The following is an 18,987-nucleotide window of genomic DNA, read 5'->3' on the forward strand; positions in this document are numbered from 1 at the left end:
CAGAATATATCCAGAGGAGGAGATTGAAGATCTTTTTTTTTCTTTAAAATTGTTCTAGACATACTGCTTTATGCAGATTAATATTTGTAAAATATTCATTTCAACAAAATGTTCTAGCCCTGCAACAACAAATCCTGCAGCATCAAATCTGCAAATGCAATTTTATGTGAATGCATTTTCTTCCTTACGTAAAGAATACTTTGCACAAAAACGTGTGAAATATTTCATCAAGATCAATTGAATGCGAAATACATGTATTTGCATGTAAATAAAATCAGAAGATGATACTGTAAAATATTTTTTTGGTATCAATATTTTGCTTTGGATGTTAATTTAATGACTTCCAATCTTACTGTAAAAGTTATTCTGGTAGGTACTGGGTACTGTGTATATTAAATTGTTTCATACGTGTACTTTGTTTCTTTCAGTCTTCACCCTCTTTTCCCTGGTTCAAATGAAGTTGATCAGATTGCTAAGATACATGACATAATGGGTACTCCAGACTCCAGTGTTCTAGATAAACTCAAAAAGTGAGTTCTTTTGTAGCTGTTAAATTCATTCATTCTTTTACTCAATATTTCAATCCTCATTACTGGCATGTTACCTCTGATTATTGGTGCACAAAAGTTAAGTTTCTTCCTATTTCTTTTTTATCCAATTTACCCACATAAAATGTTATGGGCAAATATAAATCTTTTGCAATAAGGTACATTTTTCTTTTTTATATGTTAGAGGGAGAGAATTGTGTACATAAAAAAGATTATGTCTTAAATGTCAGAATGATTGGTCTTAGAAATCTTTACAATGAATGATAGATCTAAATTGTTTGAGTTTTGCCCTGCTTCCGTGTAAAAAGTATAGTGTAAACTATACGTTTAGCCAAAATAAAATTATTTATTGGAATTGCCTATCCCCTTATTGAAATACATGTACCCCCACTTTTTTCAGGGAGATTTTTATTTTTTACCAATTTTCAATTAGTCAAACTACAAGTTTGAAAAATTAAAAAAAAAGTTCCCTCCCTCCCTCCTGGGCGTAAAAACCTCCAGATGGCAATTCCACACGAACATTTTTTAAGGATGTCCAATTGTAAGTTGTTATGTTATTTGTCATGCAGATCAAGGGGAATGAATTTCAATTTCCCCCAGAAGAAGGGTACGGGTATCGAACGTCTCCTCCCTCACTGTACGCAGGAGGCCATCGAACTTATTTATCAAATGTGCACTTACGACCCTGATGAGAGAATCACAGCAAAGCAAGCCATACGACACCCGTACTTCAAAGATCTCAGGTCAGTGTTAAAAACTGTAAAAAGTAGATTCAGCTTCTTTCTTCTCCCTTTTTTTTTAAAGCTTTTTTTTAGAAAACAGGAAAATGTTCAGTTGGGGTAATTTTCACTCAAATAAAAGAGGAAAAAGTACATTAATTTGCTTTATTATTCTCTCACATTCTGAAAACTAAGTAATTTATTTGCATATCATGGCATTTGACATATGTTCTGAAAAAGTGAAGTTATGTCAAAGAAACAATGTTTATGCAGTTTTTTAAATTTTTTATCATCTTTAACAATTTTACACAGAAAAACCCATCCTTACTGTTGAAATTACAAGATTGTGTTAAAACAATAAATGAATATATTTTTTATAGTCAACAATTTTTCTTTAAAATTTTTAACAAAATGTATATAAAGAATCAAATTAATATCAACATAATGCTTTGATTAGCATCACTATATTTCATAGGCATTGAATTTAAAAATACATGTTCTGTTATTCTATGAAATGCAACTTTAATTAATATGTTTAATCAGGGCAACAAAACAATCAAAGCAAAGGTAGTATGGCAGATTGCACTATCAATTTTCCTTGTTGTTTTTTTTTTCTTGTGATAATATAATATTGATATATGAATTAGAAACTTAGATATGTGTAATCCAGACATAGAAAAGGCAGATTCCATCTTGAATTTGCATATTTGACGTCTTGATGATGTCAGAGCAAGGATTGACATTAACCTTTGTAGATTTAGAAACCTGCAAAGTTGACTGACGTAGATATTCTATTCAGTGGGAAGGGTTAATTTTGGGATATACTCAATTGACTCCAAGCCAGCATGCCTATTAGTTTCATAAATGTAAACTATTCAACTGTGCCTGTAGTCTAATTACTATTTCTACCTGAATTTGAAGCCTGTGTGACTCATCCAGTTAGAGGAATGCGCTTAATTGAAAGAATTAAAGAAATGGTTATGTAACATAATCATTTAATCTTCTTTTCTGGATTATGAACATGGAGTTATTAAAACTGTTTATATTTACAGGGAATTCAGGACTTATCATTATAATAAATTTTGTGACAAGGTTACTTACAAGTATTTATAGCAAATCTATAGAATAATAATGGACCTGTTGTGGAAACCCCTGTACCTCTTGTAGACTTCAATGTGTGGTAAATGACTGAGATTAGTGCTACCTTTGAAAAGCATCAGAAGTAATGACAGTCTTATACCGTAGATAATTAATACAGCTACTTTCCCTTTCTTCAGACTAATTGATATTAGATTCCTTTTTCTGAACCATTTATTATAAAAGAACTCAAATATTTATCTTGGTCAATTTGATTGATTAGTTAATTTCCACCAACCAGAAAAGACATATAAAATCTGTGTGTTGTATGACTTGTATCCCAATCATGTTTCTTAGTGAGCGATTCTTTTCTGCTTTTCACATATCTGGACATTGTACCAGCTAGCAGCTGGTACATGTTCATCTCATCTCATGCAGATAATAAAGTTGTTCCAGTATCTATATAAATACATCATAATGCAATAGGAAAAGGTAATGCATATGCCCCTCAGGTGTTTAAAGAGTGGGTAAGGGCTAGATCACAACCCTAATTAGAAGTAAGAAATGAAATTAGACAAATTTATGAAATGTCAGATAAACATAATTGCAGTTTTATTTTTCAAAGGGTGATGAATGAAGTTAGTATCAATCCTTGCAAATGAACAAAAAAACCAAAAAAAAAACCCCACAAAAAACTGTGAAATTTACAGATTTAAAACTGAGAAAGCATATCTAAGTTAGATTGGTGTTAGATATTTTGCTGGGTGGTTGTAACTCTGACAAAATTGCTTTTCTTTTTGTAAGTGTTTATCAATATGTATATAATCCCTTTTTCAGCAGTAAAAATTCATATTTGATTAAATATTGGTAACAATGAAGTCATTTGATGCAGCAGAAACAATTTGCAGAGAGAATTTTGAACTTGTAAAGTCAAGTTCAGTGCATTATCACATTATAGAAATGTCACCAGGTTAACAGGTGTGTGACTGTTGGTCAATATATCAGGATTCTCAAGAGCTCTGTGGTTACGACGCTGGCACGGTACACCAGAGGCCTTTGGTTTGAGTCCTGGTTGAGACTTGACTTTTCACAACCTGTAACAGAAAAACAAGCATGTTAGCATAGATCATAGAAACTTGATTCTCTTTTGTTGACGCTTTACCCCCATGTAACTGTGTCTATAATATGAAAGCTTACTAATATATGGACAAATGAATGAAGCCTATGACAGTTGATATGATAGCTTATTAATAATTCAAAATTTGGTTTTTAAATTTTCCCTCCAAATTATTGCTTTGGGTCTGCATGAATGATTGTGGTGTGGAATTTTGTTTTTAACATGTTTATGCTGATCTTCTTGTCTCTCATTGGGGTGTCTACCCAGAGCATATGGGTGGTTTGTTCTACCCTCCCCAAGACTAGAGAAGCTAGAAAATGTTCATTCCACCACTGTGCAATGAATGAAGCAGTGAGAGGGAGAGTTTACAGATAAGTTTGTGGGTGATAACCTAGAGAGGATTTCATGGTTTTCCAACCTGTCACCCAGTTCTTTTTTGTGTTGAAATATCATATGATAAAAATGAATGTGTAAGGTGTCGGGTCTCCTATTGTGTTAAGAGTGATTCAGATGATATTATCTGGTACATGGTAAACACTTTGCTCTAATTTTTTTCCTTTATTTATTGTTTTCTGATCTACACTGTGGTAGACAATAATGCAATATAGAAATTTGAAGATACTTTTTCTATATCATTTTATGTTGTGCAATTCTAGATACAATGTATATTTTCCAGAGTTTTTCAATATTTTGATTATTATAAATTTATTTCTGTAAACAACTCAGTGACACTTTTTTTTTTTTTTTTGGGGGGGGGGGGAAATTTTGCAGAGCTCTTGACATTGATGATGATGATGATGATGATGAAGTGTGATATGATAATGTTATTGATGATGATGAAATTTGATGATGTTGTTAATGATGATGATGATATGTGTAGGGATGCTGACAAGAGAGCAGCATTGGCAGCAAAAGCCAAGGAGAAGGATGACCTGGAGAAGAAAGAGCAAGTGCGCCCCCGAGACAAGGACGAGACTGCCACCATTACGACGCTCGAGGTGGACACGTCGCGGACTGAGAAGAAGAGATCCGAGACAGAGGTGTCCATTCCCAGCCTACCCAAGGCCCCCTCACTGCAATCTCACCCACACATTTTTAAAGACAGGAAAAAAGTGGATAGAGTGGTAACTTAATTTTGTACATTGATTGTTAACTTGTGGTTTCAGTGTTGAAAATGGTAAAGTTGTAAGAATTCTAAGGAATTTTCAACAGGATATTAAAAAAAGATATTTATTACGGTAAATATTTTATTTATATAATCTTGGTTTATATGAGTTCAATTATCAGGTTGATATTGATTTTTCTGTAAAATTGATATAGTTAATAGCCATGGATTTTCCATGTGAACATTAATGTTATTAAACATTTCACATTGTGCTGGTGCTGTATTACGATAGCTCCATTGTTGACTGTCTTCCTATTCTCCCATTTCAGCGTCGGCATCGCAGGGTGTTAGCGGAGAGCCAGCACCAGTATAATCACACAGGCCTTAGTTTACCCAAAGTGTCCATGAACCCGTCCTTTCATACCAGTTCTTTTGGGAATCATTATAATGCTCACAACCCCTCTGCCTCCACGGTCTCTCTCCTCCCCAGTCTCAGCAGCACATACAAGGCCCCAAAGGTACCACATAGCACAGCTCAAGTACCACACAGCACCGCTCTAGTTATAATTATTACTTAAAGATAAGGGTTTATGCAAGTGCATGTTGATGTTATAAGCTTAAAGATAGTTTAAGTGCTGAATAATACAGTTAGATGCAATGTTAAAATGATAAAAAAAAAATGAAAAGGAAGTTGGTTTGGTCAGGAAATTATTGCTGCTATAAACTTTTCAAAAGGGGCATAATTCATACATAAAAAACAGCAATTACATATAGCTTTCTTAATACATTAATAAATGTACAGTACTTAGCATTTTATTGCTTTGTTTCAGCATGCAAACAAAGCTAACAAGCACATATATGGCAGTTACCAGCTTCCGTCACTGGACAGAAGGGGTGCAGGATTTTAAGACCAGCATCACAAGCTTCTTGAAAATCTGATGACCTCATAACAGGAATCAAAGACTATATGGAGTGTTCATTTTTAATTCATGAACAAATCTATAAAAGATTACTGCAATGTGAATTTTGTTTCATAATTGTTTTGTAGAGAGAAATGGATTTGAGGAAATTTGGGACTTATATTGTTTAATATGATTTAATGATTGTATTTTACTGATTTCCAGAATTTTAACAAATAGGGTTGGAACTCTGTGTACTAGGGCGTGCATTTTTTTTATTTAATGCCACAGAACAGTTTGTTAACTAAATAGTTTTATTCAATCAAAAGGGAGGTAAAACATTTTCTGTCTGTGCCAATGAAAATATTTCCATTCAGTGTCAACTTCTTTTTGAATTAATTTCTCTTACCATCTTTTGTACCAATGGTTATACATGTTCATTTTCTTTATTCACAGGGTAAAAGAAATTTTTATTTGTCTTATTTTAAAAAAAGAATGCTTTAGCTACATGATGACATTAAAAAGTCCATACCTGTTAACTGGTGTATATATTTTGAGTTACTGGGGTATTAAATATTGTGTTTTATATGGTCAAGAATAAAATTGCTGTTATTATTGTGCCAAACAATATAAGATAAAGCAAAGAAGTTTATTTTTATGTATATGTTGTCATTCAAATGTATTTATGAAAGGTTTGTCATCTCTTATTATAGATACTAAATTGGTTAAAAATTGACCACTTGTACAAAGCCTGTACTGAAAATTGAAAAAATGACATCATTGATCACATGTACGCTTGCTCCCAAAAAATGTGAGGTCTATTTTAAACTTTGTATGACACGTACTGACAAGAATATAAAGTAAGTGCTAAAGAATCCTTTGACTCCAATTCTAACATTCCATCTGATTGGTTTGATCAGAAGCCATTTGTTTTTTTAAATCATAGTGCTGTGTAAAATATGGACATTATTTACTAGTGTAGCATAACCAATTCATGTTGTTACAGGTAGATAACTTTGAGGTAGGTTATGAGCTATTTTTGAGGTATAGGTACCAATTTGTTTTTGAGGTAGGTTATGAGTTTATTTTGAAGTATGTATAAATGTCAGGTTTTTTTTCTTTCCCGAGACCACCATATAATACCAGTATTATTGTAAGATGCATATATCTGAGGTAATATTTTTCTCAAGTTACTGGCCAATTTTTTGCAAAACTCTTCAAGTTTATTTTCTTTAATTCTTGAAACTTTTACTTCAGTTAGAACGTTATCATAGTTACAATATTTAATGTTCTTCTAGTGTGAATAAATTGATGAAACTGTATTGTCCCAAGAACCTATATGTAACCCCACAACTGTTGACATTCCTTTTTCATGTCATTGACAACTTTAAGGTGAATAGAAAGAGATGGTGATCACAGTTTATTCTCTGATAATTTGTTACAGTGTAAACCTAGTGTTTGATTTTATGGCTTTATCCTCTAGTATTCATTTGATTCCGTCCAAAAAAAGAAAATTATTTTTTGATTTTATGAGTATTTGTTATTTATTTTGCTCATTTATTTTGTAGTATGTCTTTCAAAGCCATTGTGATAAATGTATTTTGTAGCATTTGTAATAAGTGATGTAGAAATGAATATTAGTCTGAATCTTACTGATGTATTTAAAAATCAATAAATTCTCTTATATATGATCAAACCTGTATCTGTTGTCAATCCCTAGTGTTAAAACCTGAGGAGACAAATAATGGCCATTTAGTGATCTTGATCATCCAATCTTAGTTTACGGGAAACATTTTTATTTTAATAGGTATTTTATTCAAATATATAAGAACGTATGAATCGGATTGAACAGCAGGCACAATGCCTATATATATGTTCTCTCCTACATGAAACATTATCGCTGGTGTAGAAGAAATTCTCGAATTCAGTTTTCCTTGGTTTAATAGATGACATCAAATATTATTATTCCCTGTGCAACAAGATTCATGGGTATAATGTTTTTGAACTGTCTGTCAGTCAGTCGTGTGTAATTCTCAGTGCATCTCCTCTTAAACTGCATTTCTTTTTCTTTCTGGGAGCTTCAGCGCTCTTGAAATTTAAGAAACTTTTGGCCATACATTGAACATAGGACATATAGTGGATGTATTTGGGACCCGTTGTGCATATTATTAGGAAATTTTAATTTCATTATTTTGCTGGAAATTTCAATCCTTTTGAATTTAGAAATTTGTTGTTAGGCTACCTGAGTCGTTCAGGTTACCTATTGCCTATTATTAGGAAATTTTAATTTCATTATTTTGCTGGAAATTTCAATCCTTTTGAATTTAGAAATTTGTTGTTAGGCTACCTGAGTCGTTCAGGTTACCTATTGCCTTTGGTCTTCATCTTTCGTCTGGTGTTGTCCATTAACAACTTTACATTAACTTGTAACAATTGACCTAAATTGTAATGTAGTTTACTTCTTGAAAACTACCAAAACTGTAAAACTTGATAATTTCTTATAACTGAGTAACACAGCAATAAAAGATGTACCCTCAATCAACACAGTTGAGGCCTGTACAGCAAATTACTTAGAATTGTTAAGAAATCTGACTTAATTTTATAGGAGTTGTAGGGTTAGCAGCGAGGAAAAAGAAATGTGGAGTAAAAAACCTTTTCCAGTTCATTTTCAGGTTTGAACTCATCTTGGGTTGATACAATGATGCTTTAATTTTGTACCATAGAATTTAATTTGTGTAGCAAAATCCACATGCAGGTCTTGGCAATATATTTATTCACCAATAATCAAGTTACAATTAAAAGAGTTAACAAAGATACAAACTTTAAATTCATACAACTTCTCCAAAACAATGCATACATATACATGTACCAGCACATGTAATTCCATCTATGTACAGTAACAACGCATACTTATAAATCTATCTCATAATGTAAAGGGACAAAGCCTTACCTCACTCATTACTATAGTCAAACACATGATTTCCAGATATTATATCAATTCCTCTGACTGGGGGTTTATAAAAAATCCATCTACCGATATCTGTTCCAACTCAATTAACTTTATAGTATGAAGTATCATTTTACTTTATGGGAAAAAAACCCCTTCATTTCAGTCATAAAATGGCTCATGCATGCAAACTTATATTTCTATACCTACTGACATCCAACTTAAGGTAACACGTACAGCAGATAGAAAACTAAGTTTTGTACATTTTGAAATGTGTATTTACACAATTTAAATTTTCAATGTAGTTATGTGATTAAGTCATGAATTTACTCTGATACATGTACAAAGGCACCTCAACCAAATAAAAATTAGGAAGTTTTATCACAGAATTTGCTTTATAACCGAACTGGATACTGCCAAGAACATGCATTTAACAATACTGATGATTTCATCAACACACAATGAAACATGTTTGCATGTAAAAGAAAATAAGGCAAAAAAATATGTGTCCACAGTAAATTGCATATAAGATTGATACACAGGTACTCATGAAATTAACAATTCAGCAGTTTCTTAATCTAGATCAAAATCAAAGTTACACTCCCTTCCTGAAATTCATATACAAAATATAAAAATGATGTTTTAAAAAAGGTCATCATTAATCATCATCCCCCATTTCTTCACATCGTTTTGTAATATTTTTATTAAAGGGCATCTCAAAGTCATCAAAGTCCACTTCCCACCCATATCGCTCCCGATTAATTTGTCGCTGTTCAATGAGTTCTTTACTGCTCTGCTGTTTGGTCCAAGGAACTAGAGGAGTATATGTAATGTCTTCCTGTTCGTCCATCCCCCCAGCTAGAGCGGAGGCCGCCCGGAGAATGGAGCCTTTCCTCTGTCTTGGGGGCTCATCAAACTCCCCAAATCCCAATGGACCTGAATGGGAATGGTGCTAAAAACCACAAAAAAAATGCCTCATTAAAAACTATTTTTCAATAATCCAAGTAATTTTCATTAATTCTCTATACAAGTTTTGATGAAAATTTACACTTAATTTTATCCTCTTGTTAACTTAATTGTTTGCTTTTTTATAAGACTTTTTTGAAATTTGTGGACATTTAAATTGAAACAAATCTATTCAGAGGTAATTAACTGGTATTCAAAAAATTAAAAACAACAACAAAATATCTAGAGAGTTAAATGTATAAGTGATTGAGTGAAGCAGTTAAAACATAAAAGGTATAATAGTAAGCAATTAGGAGGATCGCAGGAGATTATTGTGGCTAAATGCTAACAGCAAAATCAGGTGTCTATTGCCACAGGTACCCATGAGAGTGTTGGCCTAGATGCATCATTGTACATGTACAAACTAGAAATGGGCAAAATTGTTTACCAACAATATAAAAATTTAAAAAAGAAATTTCAATTGAATTCTCTTAGATAAGCACCATGTAAATTTTTTTGTCAAATATGTCTTTTTTTCACAAAAAAGGGAAGAAAAGATATAACAATTTGGCCCACACATGTAATAGCTGCAACCATTTTTGTTTGCTTTTACTTTGATAGCACATAACATGAAAACTTTCTTAATGCTTTTTAAATTGGAATGTGTCTTTTATCAATGATAAATCTGCATATAAAAGGCAAAAAGTTGAAACTGGTAAAAAAAATATGTATTTTTGCAGATTATGTCTCTTTTTCTCTTCAAAATTTGCATTAAGATAATGATCACACAAGAAGGATACACAAGAATCTAAGGTTTAATCTTAGATTTCCACACCATTTGTTCAAAGAGTTAAGAAAATGCTTACACAGTGAGCAACACTAAACCAAATTAGAACTCTGCCTTGAGGGTACCTGTGTTATACAGAGCAAAAACAATGCCATCAAGTTATGAATACTCATTAACACTAAGCCATCTTTTTAATCATTACAGTTGTTAGAAAATTCTATCAATTTTAGTAACGTTAACTTTGTTTACATTGCCAAAAGCTAAAGATTACCAGTACCTCTGAATACTATCCACTTTATCCACTTTTTTAACTCTACAAATTAATTATCTCCCCTGATTTTACATGTTTTTGCAGTAATTAAGAGAGCAGACATATATCTCACAAGAAAAATCACCCAAACACACAGGGTTTATACTTACAGCGACATTCTCCTTCGCCTCAGGGGCTGGTCCTGAGGAAGGGCGAGTGGTTTTACCCCCTCCCCCTTTGCCTTTCTTTCCTTTCCCTCCTTTCTTGTCCCCCATGGCTGGCAGGCTCTCCCATTTTAACTGCACCACATCTACAACTCTCGGATCAGCCCATGCTATGGCAACGTCCATTGGGGTATGACCTAAAATCATTTGTTGAATAAGTTTTATCTTAATGTACACACCAGTACACATTAATTTAAAAATACATGTACATCAAAATTTGTCAATTTTACTGGATCTTACCTTTAGAATTTTCGGTCTGCACTTTACAGCCTTTACCGATGAGATACTCTACCACACTATCTCGAGAACTCTCAATGGCTCGTGTGAGTGGTGTACCACCATTCATTGTGGTAGCGTCTATCTCGGCACTGTGGTCAATCAGATACTCCACCACATCCAGCTGTCCTGCGTGGCAAGCATGGTGAAGTGGTGTCCATTTGAAGTTGTCCCTGGCATTGATCATTGCCCTGAAAATCAAATACACCAGACAAGAAAATGAGCAAAGTTGAAGTAAAGTTTTTTGCCATGGTATGATCAAGATATCTTTTACTGGTATACTGTCTTTGTTTTTCTTAAAACTTATGAATTGTTAAACAACTTACCCATTGTCAACAAGAAACTTGACCATGTCAATCCTTCCAGTAGCACAAGCCACCATCAGTGGAGTCTTGTAGTACTTATCCCGGGTGTCTGCCGTTGAACCCCTCTGGAAAGCATTCTTCAGTGACTCGTAGTCGCCATTTTTTGCAGCATCAGCAATGTTCATGTACATTCTGTCCGGGTGGTTCAAATACCATGCGGAATCATCCTGCAGTGGGTGAGCTGGGGGCTTGTCCCTGTCAAAACGATTTGTATCAGTGAAGTGAATATGTCGCTCAATGAACATCTCTGGTGGTGCTCCTCCATAGGTTCTTGGTCCCTCGTCTTTAGTACAGATTGGCATAACAAGCTTAAACTTCCCCTTCTTTTTACCTCCCTTTCCTTTTTTCCCTTTCTTTTTCTTTTTGCCTTCAAAGGCACTCATTAAATAGTTTTTATTCACATATTTTTTGCCAGTTAGAAAGTCATTAAAGTCAACATTGCCATCTTTGTTTTTATCGTGAGCCGCTACGACTTTCTTCATTTCCTCTTCCTCCACTGGTGCCCCCATTCCCGTCAGACTGTCCGAAAAATTGTCTTTCGTCACAGTTCCTTTTTCATCAGGATCGTATTTAATCATCATGTTAAGTATTTTTTCGGATCTCTCGTATACCCAATCGTATAGAGCAATGGCCCAAGGCTCGTTGTTTTTGCCCACTTTGCCGAAACTTTTCTCGGCCTTCCTACACTCCTTCGTGGCCTCTTTGTGGTCTCTGTCCTTTGCCAGACTTCTCCCTGTCTCTCCTTCATTGTTCTTTGGTTTAGGATTACAACCTGAATAAGAGAAAAGATTGCAGCATGTTCATAAGATACACTTTAATTGCAATCTTCATTCATTTAAAGCCATCTTAACATTCATAACATATACATGTACCAACTAAAGCTATACATTTAGTTTTATTCTGATTTTCCTTTACCTCTTTGAGCCAGAAATTTACAGCACATTCCGTGGCCATTCATTGCAGCATTGTGTATGGGAGTATTGCCCTCGGAGTTAGTCTGGTCAAACAATGCTCCATGCCCAGACATGCAGGCCAAAACGGCTAAACTGCCTCCAATTGCAGCATAGTGAGCAGCATGGTTATGCTTTATATCCAGAGCATTTACGTCTGCTCCACGCTCTAGGATGGCTCGAACAACCTTGACACTTCCACTTGCTGCAGCAGCCATTAAACAAGTTTTTCCTGTTTTCTGAAAAATTAATTCACATTTATTTATGCTTACTTTCATGAGTGGGAGAAAAAATTCAAAACACAGATAGAATGTTCTCATTAAACAATTACCTCCTGTTTTCCATTTGGGTTAGCTCCCTTCTGAAGGAGTTGGATACAGGCCTCCTCATTATCAATGGCCGTTTCACAGGCATAGAGAAGAACTGGAATCCCCTCCATTGATATGTTGTTTGGGTCTGCTCCATGCTCCACAGCTATCTCTAAACATTTGGCATGGCGCTCAGTGGGAGAAATACAGTAGAATAAAATACCTGTGAAATAATAAAGAACAATTTACTACATTGGGTATGTTCTTTCTAGTGCTAATGATGTGAATTGATTTTGTAATTCATATAAAGTGTTAATTGTCAAGAAGGTAATATGTGAATAAGAGGGAACATTTCAAGATTCCTTTTTATTTACTCCAGGATTATAGGTAATGTGATTAGCTTTTAAGTAATTCTTTTCTTCTTAATTGCAAAATTAGAATTTAAGCATACATTGCTTTCATTTGTATGTACATGTAAGAAGGCAATTCATATCTCTAGTAACATGATTTTCATCTGAAACTTTCTTGCTAATTTCACGTGAGAAAAGCACTCACATGAATTTCCTGTTAATATGGCATGATTTAATTTTTCATGTAAAAAGAATTACTGTTTCAATATGAAATGTAAAATGATATTGAAATGAATTTATATGTAATGACTGATCCATACCTTTTCCTTCCAAATCTTTTATGTCCATTTTAGCTTTAACCTCCATTAGTTGTTCCAAACACTGAACATGCCCAAACTCCGCTGCTCTCATTGAAGCGGTCCTACCCTTCAAGTCCACAGCATCGGGGTGAGCTCCGGAACCAATTAAAAATTTGACCATCTCATCATCATTAGCTGCAGCAGCCACTCCCAGGGCCGTCAAACCATCATTGGCATCGTTATAATTAATCAGGTACGGTATCCCATGGTTTATGAGTTTTGTGATTTGATTCATGTCTTTTTCTCTGACACATTGCAAAAGCTTGCAGACCTGCAGTGTCTGTAATCTATCTCCTGCAACAGGCATCTTGGTCTATCTGAATTTTTCGCTCTTGATTCTATGACTATTATGACTAGAAGTTTTTTATGTTCATCAATAATGAGGGTGCTTATAGCTTGCTCCTACTTGTCAGGCCATCATAAATAGTTGATGTTCCTAATTTTTAACTGCATGCAGGATTGTATCTGAAAGTGACATTAAAAATCAATTAAGGTAATGAAAATTTCAATACTACAACGAAATCGTAATAGTTTGTTATCTAATTTAAAATACTGACAAAGAGATAACAGGCTAACATTTGATGTGCTGTGGTTTGCAATTACTAAGACACATGCTGCACATTCCGATTTTCGCAAAATTACATCAATATCAATGAATGCATTGCTTCGACAGCTCAATCATTACGATCCATTTATAAAACATGAAGTTCGCTACCTGTTGTCTTACGATGGGTAGTCACGAAATCTTGTTATCGGGCTGTGCGTGTCGACGTCCTTTCTTTCATTATTTATTCATTTTGACGAGCTCAACCCGCCATTACTGTTTGTTAGTTTCCAAGGAAGAGGCTAAGCGCCTCGTAGCGGCCCGTAAACACTCGGACTTTTCCGTGTGCGGCCACCTTCGCGCACCTGTCGACCCGAATTGCTAGCTACATATACAGGTCTTTGCAGCTATGCCATGTATCTATGTATTTCGATTGATATTTCAAAACATATTTTATTTCATTTATAGAACACGTGTGTTGTTGTTGTTGGGGGGGGGGGGGGGGGGGGGGGGCACTACCCCAACAAACCGAAATAAATAAATATAAACTTATTATATAAACAAAAATGAAACGAATTAATAAGTGAACTAAATAAATAGCTTTAAGTAGATTTAAAAGAAATGAATACATATTGTATGATTATACATCAAACTATAAGTTGCTTTCGAACATTGGTGAATATTGATTAATAAATATAGCATTAAGTAGCATCTTAAAACTGAGAGGGGTTGGGAAAATTTAGAAAGGGGACATTGAGCAAGATGAAAAAAGGATCTTGGTTCTACCTCCCCTCGTTGAGTGAACCTATATGAATGTATAATTAAATACTCCAGGGCTGCAAACATGTAGCAAAAGAGGGGGGGGGGGTCTGCACCCCCACCTCCAAAAGTTTTCTTAAAAATTGATTTATGATCGATGGAGTTGCCCTCTCCCTCCGCTTTTAGGAGCAAATTGAAGTGAACAAAATTACATTAAATTTTATTGAATTTTTATTTAATGTTCTTTTAGGAAGATGAAGTAAATATATTTTTTTATGAAATAATACTAAAAACTATCTTTTGTATATGTTGGTACATGTATATATGATTATTAAACCTAAGATTTTGAAATGTGCCCCTAGGTACAAAAGAAGCGTATACCTGTATAATCATATATTGATCGATTCTCAGCTGAATGTCATTTTAACGCATACACATTAGGCATACACACAGGAACAATCGGGAAAAAAAGGCCCCTCTAATCAGATATCTTTAACTGCTCGGGATTTATTTTCCAAAACACTGTACCGGTTTAAACATGGCAAGCGTCAAGAGCCCGGTCAGAATTGACAATTTTTTGCAGTTTTCGGCGAAAACTTTGAAAGGAGAAAAAATTGACTTCAAGCAGTATGAGGGGAAGGTGATTTTGGTGGTGAATGTGGCTTCCCTCTGAGACACCACCAAGAGGGACTATCCGATGATGAACGAGCTGGTCGACAAATTCGCCGGCAAGCTTGTGGTTCTCGGGTTTCCCTCTAACCAATTTGGACACCAGGTAGGAAATTATTTAACTCATAATTATATTTCTTGATGGGAGAGTGTAATATATACTACGTAATAAGAACCTTAATTAAACAGCGTTGTTTTCCGTAAAGAGAAATTATACATGATATACATATGTACATTTTTTTTTATAATTCTACATGACTGTATTGATTATAATTTTTTTTATTTAGTATCTAGATTAGATTGTTCATGTTAATCACATTCTAAAGGACTTAAACGAGAGAGAGAGAGAGAGAGAGAGAGAGAGAGAGAGAGAGAGAGAGAGAGAGAGAGAGAGAGAGAGAGAGGGGCCATTGTCTGTCTTTCGACAAGCTGCGAATCTGTATTTGTACTGTATGCACTCTTGTAATAAATGTACTTTAGTGAATCAAATTTACAATGGATTTGGTACGTGTGCAATAAGTTTTAGTAAACAGTGAAGCCATTATTTATCAGAATAAACAGAACACTGCATGGTGACATTTAAAGCTATTTGATCGGATCCGGGACGTGCGTGTAATTTATAACATCAAACTATAACCTCTCAGAAAAAAGGTACTTGTAACCGACTATACTTACTTAACCAGTACAATATTTAAATATGCAATGCTCGTTGATTATCCTTGTTATTGTATAGCCGCAGTTAATAACCTTGCTACTTGTGACATAACGTTATACAAGTCTAGAAATCATTTTGCATGCAGTAGACTAAGCTTATAATGTGGGTCTGGACATTCTTTCCACGTATTTTATCCATTATTTGTTATAATCATTTATTATTGTTTTTATTGTATATACCCCTCAAGGACCTTTGTCTGTTGAATAAACATTTCTATATGTAAAAGTACATGTATCACCCCCCCCCCCCCCAAACAAAAAACAAAACGAAATTACATGTATGTAGGAAAAAATAATGATTATAAGACAATTATTATATATTTATAATTTGTCTGCAAAGTAACACGACTTTTTCTCTAATTCAAAACCTTGAATTCTGTGAGTTCCTTAAATTAAAACGTTTTATCTAATTTAATTTTAAAAGGAAAATGGAAATGGAGTAGAGATTCTGAATACTCTGAAGTACGTGCGCCCTGGCAATGGATTCGAACCCAAGTTTCCGGTCTTCGAAAAGCTAGAAGTGAACGGAGAAAACGCCCACCCCATCTTCAAATTCCTGAGGGAGCGTCTGCCCCTCCCGAGTGACGACTCCACCTCATTCATGACCAGCGCCAGTAAAATTCTCTGGGCCCCCGTGAGCAGGAACGATATAGCGTGGAACTTCGAGAAGTTTCTTATCACACCTGACGGCAAACCGCACCGGCGCTACAGCAGACATTACATCATGATGAATATTCAGAGTGAAATCAAGAAACTTTTAGAGGAGTTTAAGGTTAAATAATAGTCCTTAATTGTCCTTATTAAAAAAAATTACATTATCTCCTATTCATTATTATTCTTAAGTTAAACAAGAAATTGTAAATGTGTAAAGGTGAACTGTATCCATGAGTATTCTTCTATAAAGCTCCTGACACAGAGCAGTGAGAATATGATGTACAACGACAACTCCCCTCTATTCATTTACGTTTTCTTGTTGCCGGAATTCATGTAAACATTAAAAGCTCAAAACATAATGAAATGGAGTTGTTTTAGTCATTATTTACCAAACCAGGAACCAACAGGAAAGGCGCTAGTCCCTGGCAACTAATTTCACTACTAGAAGTCTAGCCCTAGCTACTGAAGGTCAAAGTCAATCTTCTAGATCTTGTCCCCTTTTCCTAAAAAGAAATAAACATCTCATTTGCAATAATATCGAATGAACAGGGGAAAAAGTCAGAAGTAGATGCAGTGATGCAAAGTGCGCTATCATCCCGTCCTACCAAACTTTGTCTTGATAAAAGATCCTTGAAGAACAAGTAAATTTTGTACAGTTGATGCAAAAAACAGGACCAGGGTTATTCTCGCTGATTTTTCATCAATCATGATAGAGATATACAATCAGCATTTTCCCCAAAAAGCCAAGTCATTTCTTGGGGCTAGAATTAGCTAATTGTATTTGCTTTAGCCTGAAATATTGATAGTTTGGATTCTGCGGCAGACAGTCAGCGGTACCGATTCTCCGTGGATTTAGTGCAACGATTTATAATTATTTACTCCAATTTCCAGGTATAATCTCATTAATCCTCGTACCTTTCTGAATGATTTTTTTTTTTCCGATAAGGCTGATCATTTTCTGTCGCTGAAGGAAATATTCGGTCGTGTGGAGGGGGTGTTCAGGTTTTCGCATTACAGGTTTGTTTGGAACAAACTTTGAAACCTGAATTAATTATTTTGTAACGTAACATGTTTAAAACACTTACACAACGGCGAATTTCGACACCCCCTCCCATCCGGCGATTCTCGTTATTAAGTTATCATTTTGAGCAGAAATTGATTCTGAAGACGATGACAGGGAGAACACAAAAGGAATCACATCCTCTGTGCAATATCAATATGTAATCCTGCTTGGCGCATGGAATTGATAATTACGGGCCAGATTAAAATTACTAATCGGAAATTTCTGATTAAATTTACAATTATCACCAAATTTACGCTAGGACTTAAATATGTTTATAATGTAATCTATATAATATCAAAAGCAGGCACGTACATATACTATCGGTGGGGGTGGGGGTTGGGGTTGGGTTGGACCCTTCCACTTCTCTCCTTTTTTGAGTCATCAAAAATCAAACTTTTGTTTTGCTTTCCTAAGACATTTTGCCGGGATAGGTCAGTCCCCTCCAGGGAATATAAAAAAAGATATTGTCTTCCCTACCTGGTGAGGGCTTGCCAGAAGACACAGTTAAATGATTCTAATTACAAATATTTCTAGTGCAAATCTTTAAACAAGAGGCCCATGGGCCACATCGCTCACCTGAAGAACAACAGGTATGATAAAATCAGCTTAATGGAGTCATAATACAAACACTATCTGGACAATGTACAATAATACATGTAGATCCTGTATAAATAAAATCAATTTTTCCCCCTGGATATTCTTATGTTTATAATCATTACTCCCTTTTCTAACAGGCTGATTTTATAGTAGTATTGCAGTTCTCAAAAAGATTCTTAATAATTGTTTATATATGGGATATAAAGCTACATCAAACTCTGAACCTTCTTGTGAGGCCAAAGAATTGTCCTGGAGCCAAAGTCTTAACAATTATAAAGAATCATCTGGCTGATTAGTTTCTGAGAAGATCTTAAAAGATTTACTCTATATATTCCTATGTAAAACTTTAACACCCCCCCCCCCAATGTGGCCCCACCCTACCCCCAGGGATCATGATTTTCACAACTTTGAATCTACACTACCTGAGGATGCTTACACACAAGTTTCAGCTTTCCTGGCTGATTAGTTTCTGAGAAGAAGATCTTTAAATATTTACTGTATATATTCCTATGTAAAACTTCGACCCTCCATTGTGCCCCACCCTACCCCCAGGGATCGTGATTTTCACAACTTTGAATCTACACTACCTGAGGATGCTTCCACACAAGTTTCAGCTTTCCTAGCTGATTAGTTCCTGGAAAGAAGATTTTTAAAGATTTACTCTATATATTCCTATGTAAAACTTCGCCCCCCCCCCCCCCCCCCCCCCACTGTGGCCCACCCTACTCCCAGGGATCATGATTTTCACAACTTTGAATCTA

The 18,987-nt window shown here is 34.8% G+C and overlaps 3 protein-coding genes across 9 annotated transcripts in view; 2 read left to right on the top strand and 1 right to left on the bottom strand.

Moving 5' to 3' along the window:
* The window catches only part of LOC105345845 (MAPK/MAK/MRK overlapping kinase), a 38,395-nt gene extending 31,234 nt beyond the window's left edge, over positions 1-7,161 (top strand). For 4 of the 5 annotated variants that reach the window (XM_011454171.4, XM_011454165.4, XM_034469645.2 and 1 more), the window contains exons 9-14: positions 429-530; positions 1,118-1,291; positions 1,811-1,834; positions 4,342-4,585; positions 4,896-5,084; positions 5,397-7,161. In XM_011454171.4, coding sequence (XP_011452473.1) covers positions 429-530; positions 1,118-1,291; positions 1,811-1,834; positions 4,342-4,585; positions 4,896-5,084; positions 5,397-5,474 — 811 coding nt within the window. In that variant the 3' untranslated portion in view covers positions 5,475-7,161. The remainder of the gene's footprint in view (positions 1-428; positions 531-1,117; positions 1,292-1,810; positions 1,835-4,341; positions 4,586-4,895; positions 5,085-5,396) is intronic. The other variant, XM_011454181.4, reaches the window with a different exon arrangement.
* A 1,056-nt stretch (positions 7,162-8,217) lies between these two features.
* On the bottom strand, positions 8,218-14,097 carry LOC105345890 (ankyrin repeat and EF-hand domain-containing protein 1). Of its 3 annotated transcripts, none has more exons than XM_011454248.4 (9): positions 13,942-14,097; positions 13,188-13,691; positions 12,541-12,740; positions 12,175-12,448; positions 11,221-12,031; positions 10,859-11,085; positions 10,565-10,755; positions 10,224-10,269; positions 8,218-9,364 (listed from the first exon to the last, which is right to left on the bottom strand). In XM_011454248.4, exons 2-8 carry the CDS (start codon positions 13,531-13,533, stop codon positions 10,237-10,239), a joined length of 2,082 nt encoding a protein of 693 aa, XP_011452550.2. In that variant the 5' UTR covers positions 13,534-13,691; positions 13,942-14,097; the 3' UTR covers positions 8,218-9,364; positions 10,224-10,236. The 3 variants fall into 3 exon arrangements, with proteins under 3 accessions (XP_011452550.2, XP_011452540.2, XP_011452558.2); XM_011454256.4 differs by lacking the exon at positions 10,224-10,269 and adding an exon at positions 10,422-10,457 and having other exon boundaries at positions 9,254-9,364; XM_011454238.4 differs by lacking the exon at positions 10,224-10,269.
* Positions 14,098-14,952: 855 nt separating this feature from the next.
* On the top strand, positions 14,953-16,930 carry LOC105345880 (glutathione peroxidase 2-like). The gene is made up of 2 exons (XM_011454226.4): positions 14,953-15,304; positions 16,337-16,930. Exons 1-2 carry the CDS (start codon positions 15,068-15,070, stop codon positions 16,691-16,693), a joined length of 594 nt encoding a protein of 197 aa, XP_011452528.3. The 5' UTR covers positions 14,953-15,067; the 3' UTR covers positions 16,694-16,930.
* Positions 16,931-18,987: the final 2,057 nt, after the last annotated feature.

This window comes from Magallana gigas, chromosome 6, assembly GCF_963853765.1.
Source record: "Magallana gigas chromosome 6, xbMagGiga1.1, whole genome shotgun sequence".
Lineage (NCBI taxonomy): Eukaryota > Metazoa > Mollusca > Bivalvia > Ostreida > Ostreidae > Magallana > Magallana gigas.

Excerpts from the sequence above, each read along its gene's own strand:
- LOC105345890 (XM_011454238.4), bottom strand. The coding sequence starts at position 13,533 with ATGCCTGTTGCAGGAGATAGATTACAGACACTGCAGGTCTGCAAGCTT. Across the intron at positions 12,032-12,174 it reads TAAATTTCTGGCTCAAAGAG|GTTGTAATCCTAAACCAAAG; the intron begins GTAAAGGAAAAT and ends TCTCTTATTCAG. Across the intron at positions 11,086-11,220 it reads AAGTTTCTTGTTGACAATGG|GGCAATGATCAATGCCAGGG; the intron begins GTAAGTTGTTTA and ends TTTGATTTTCAG.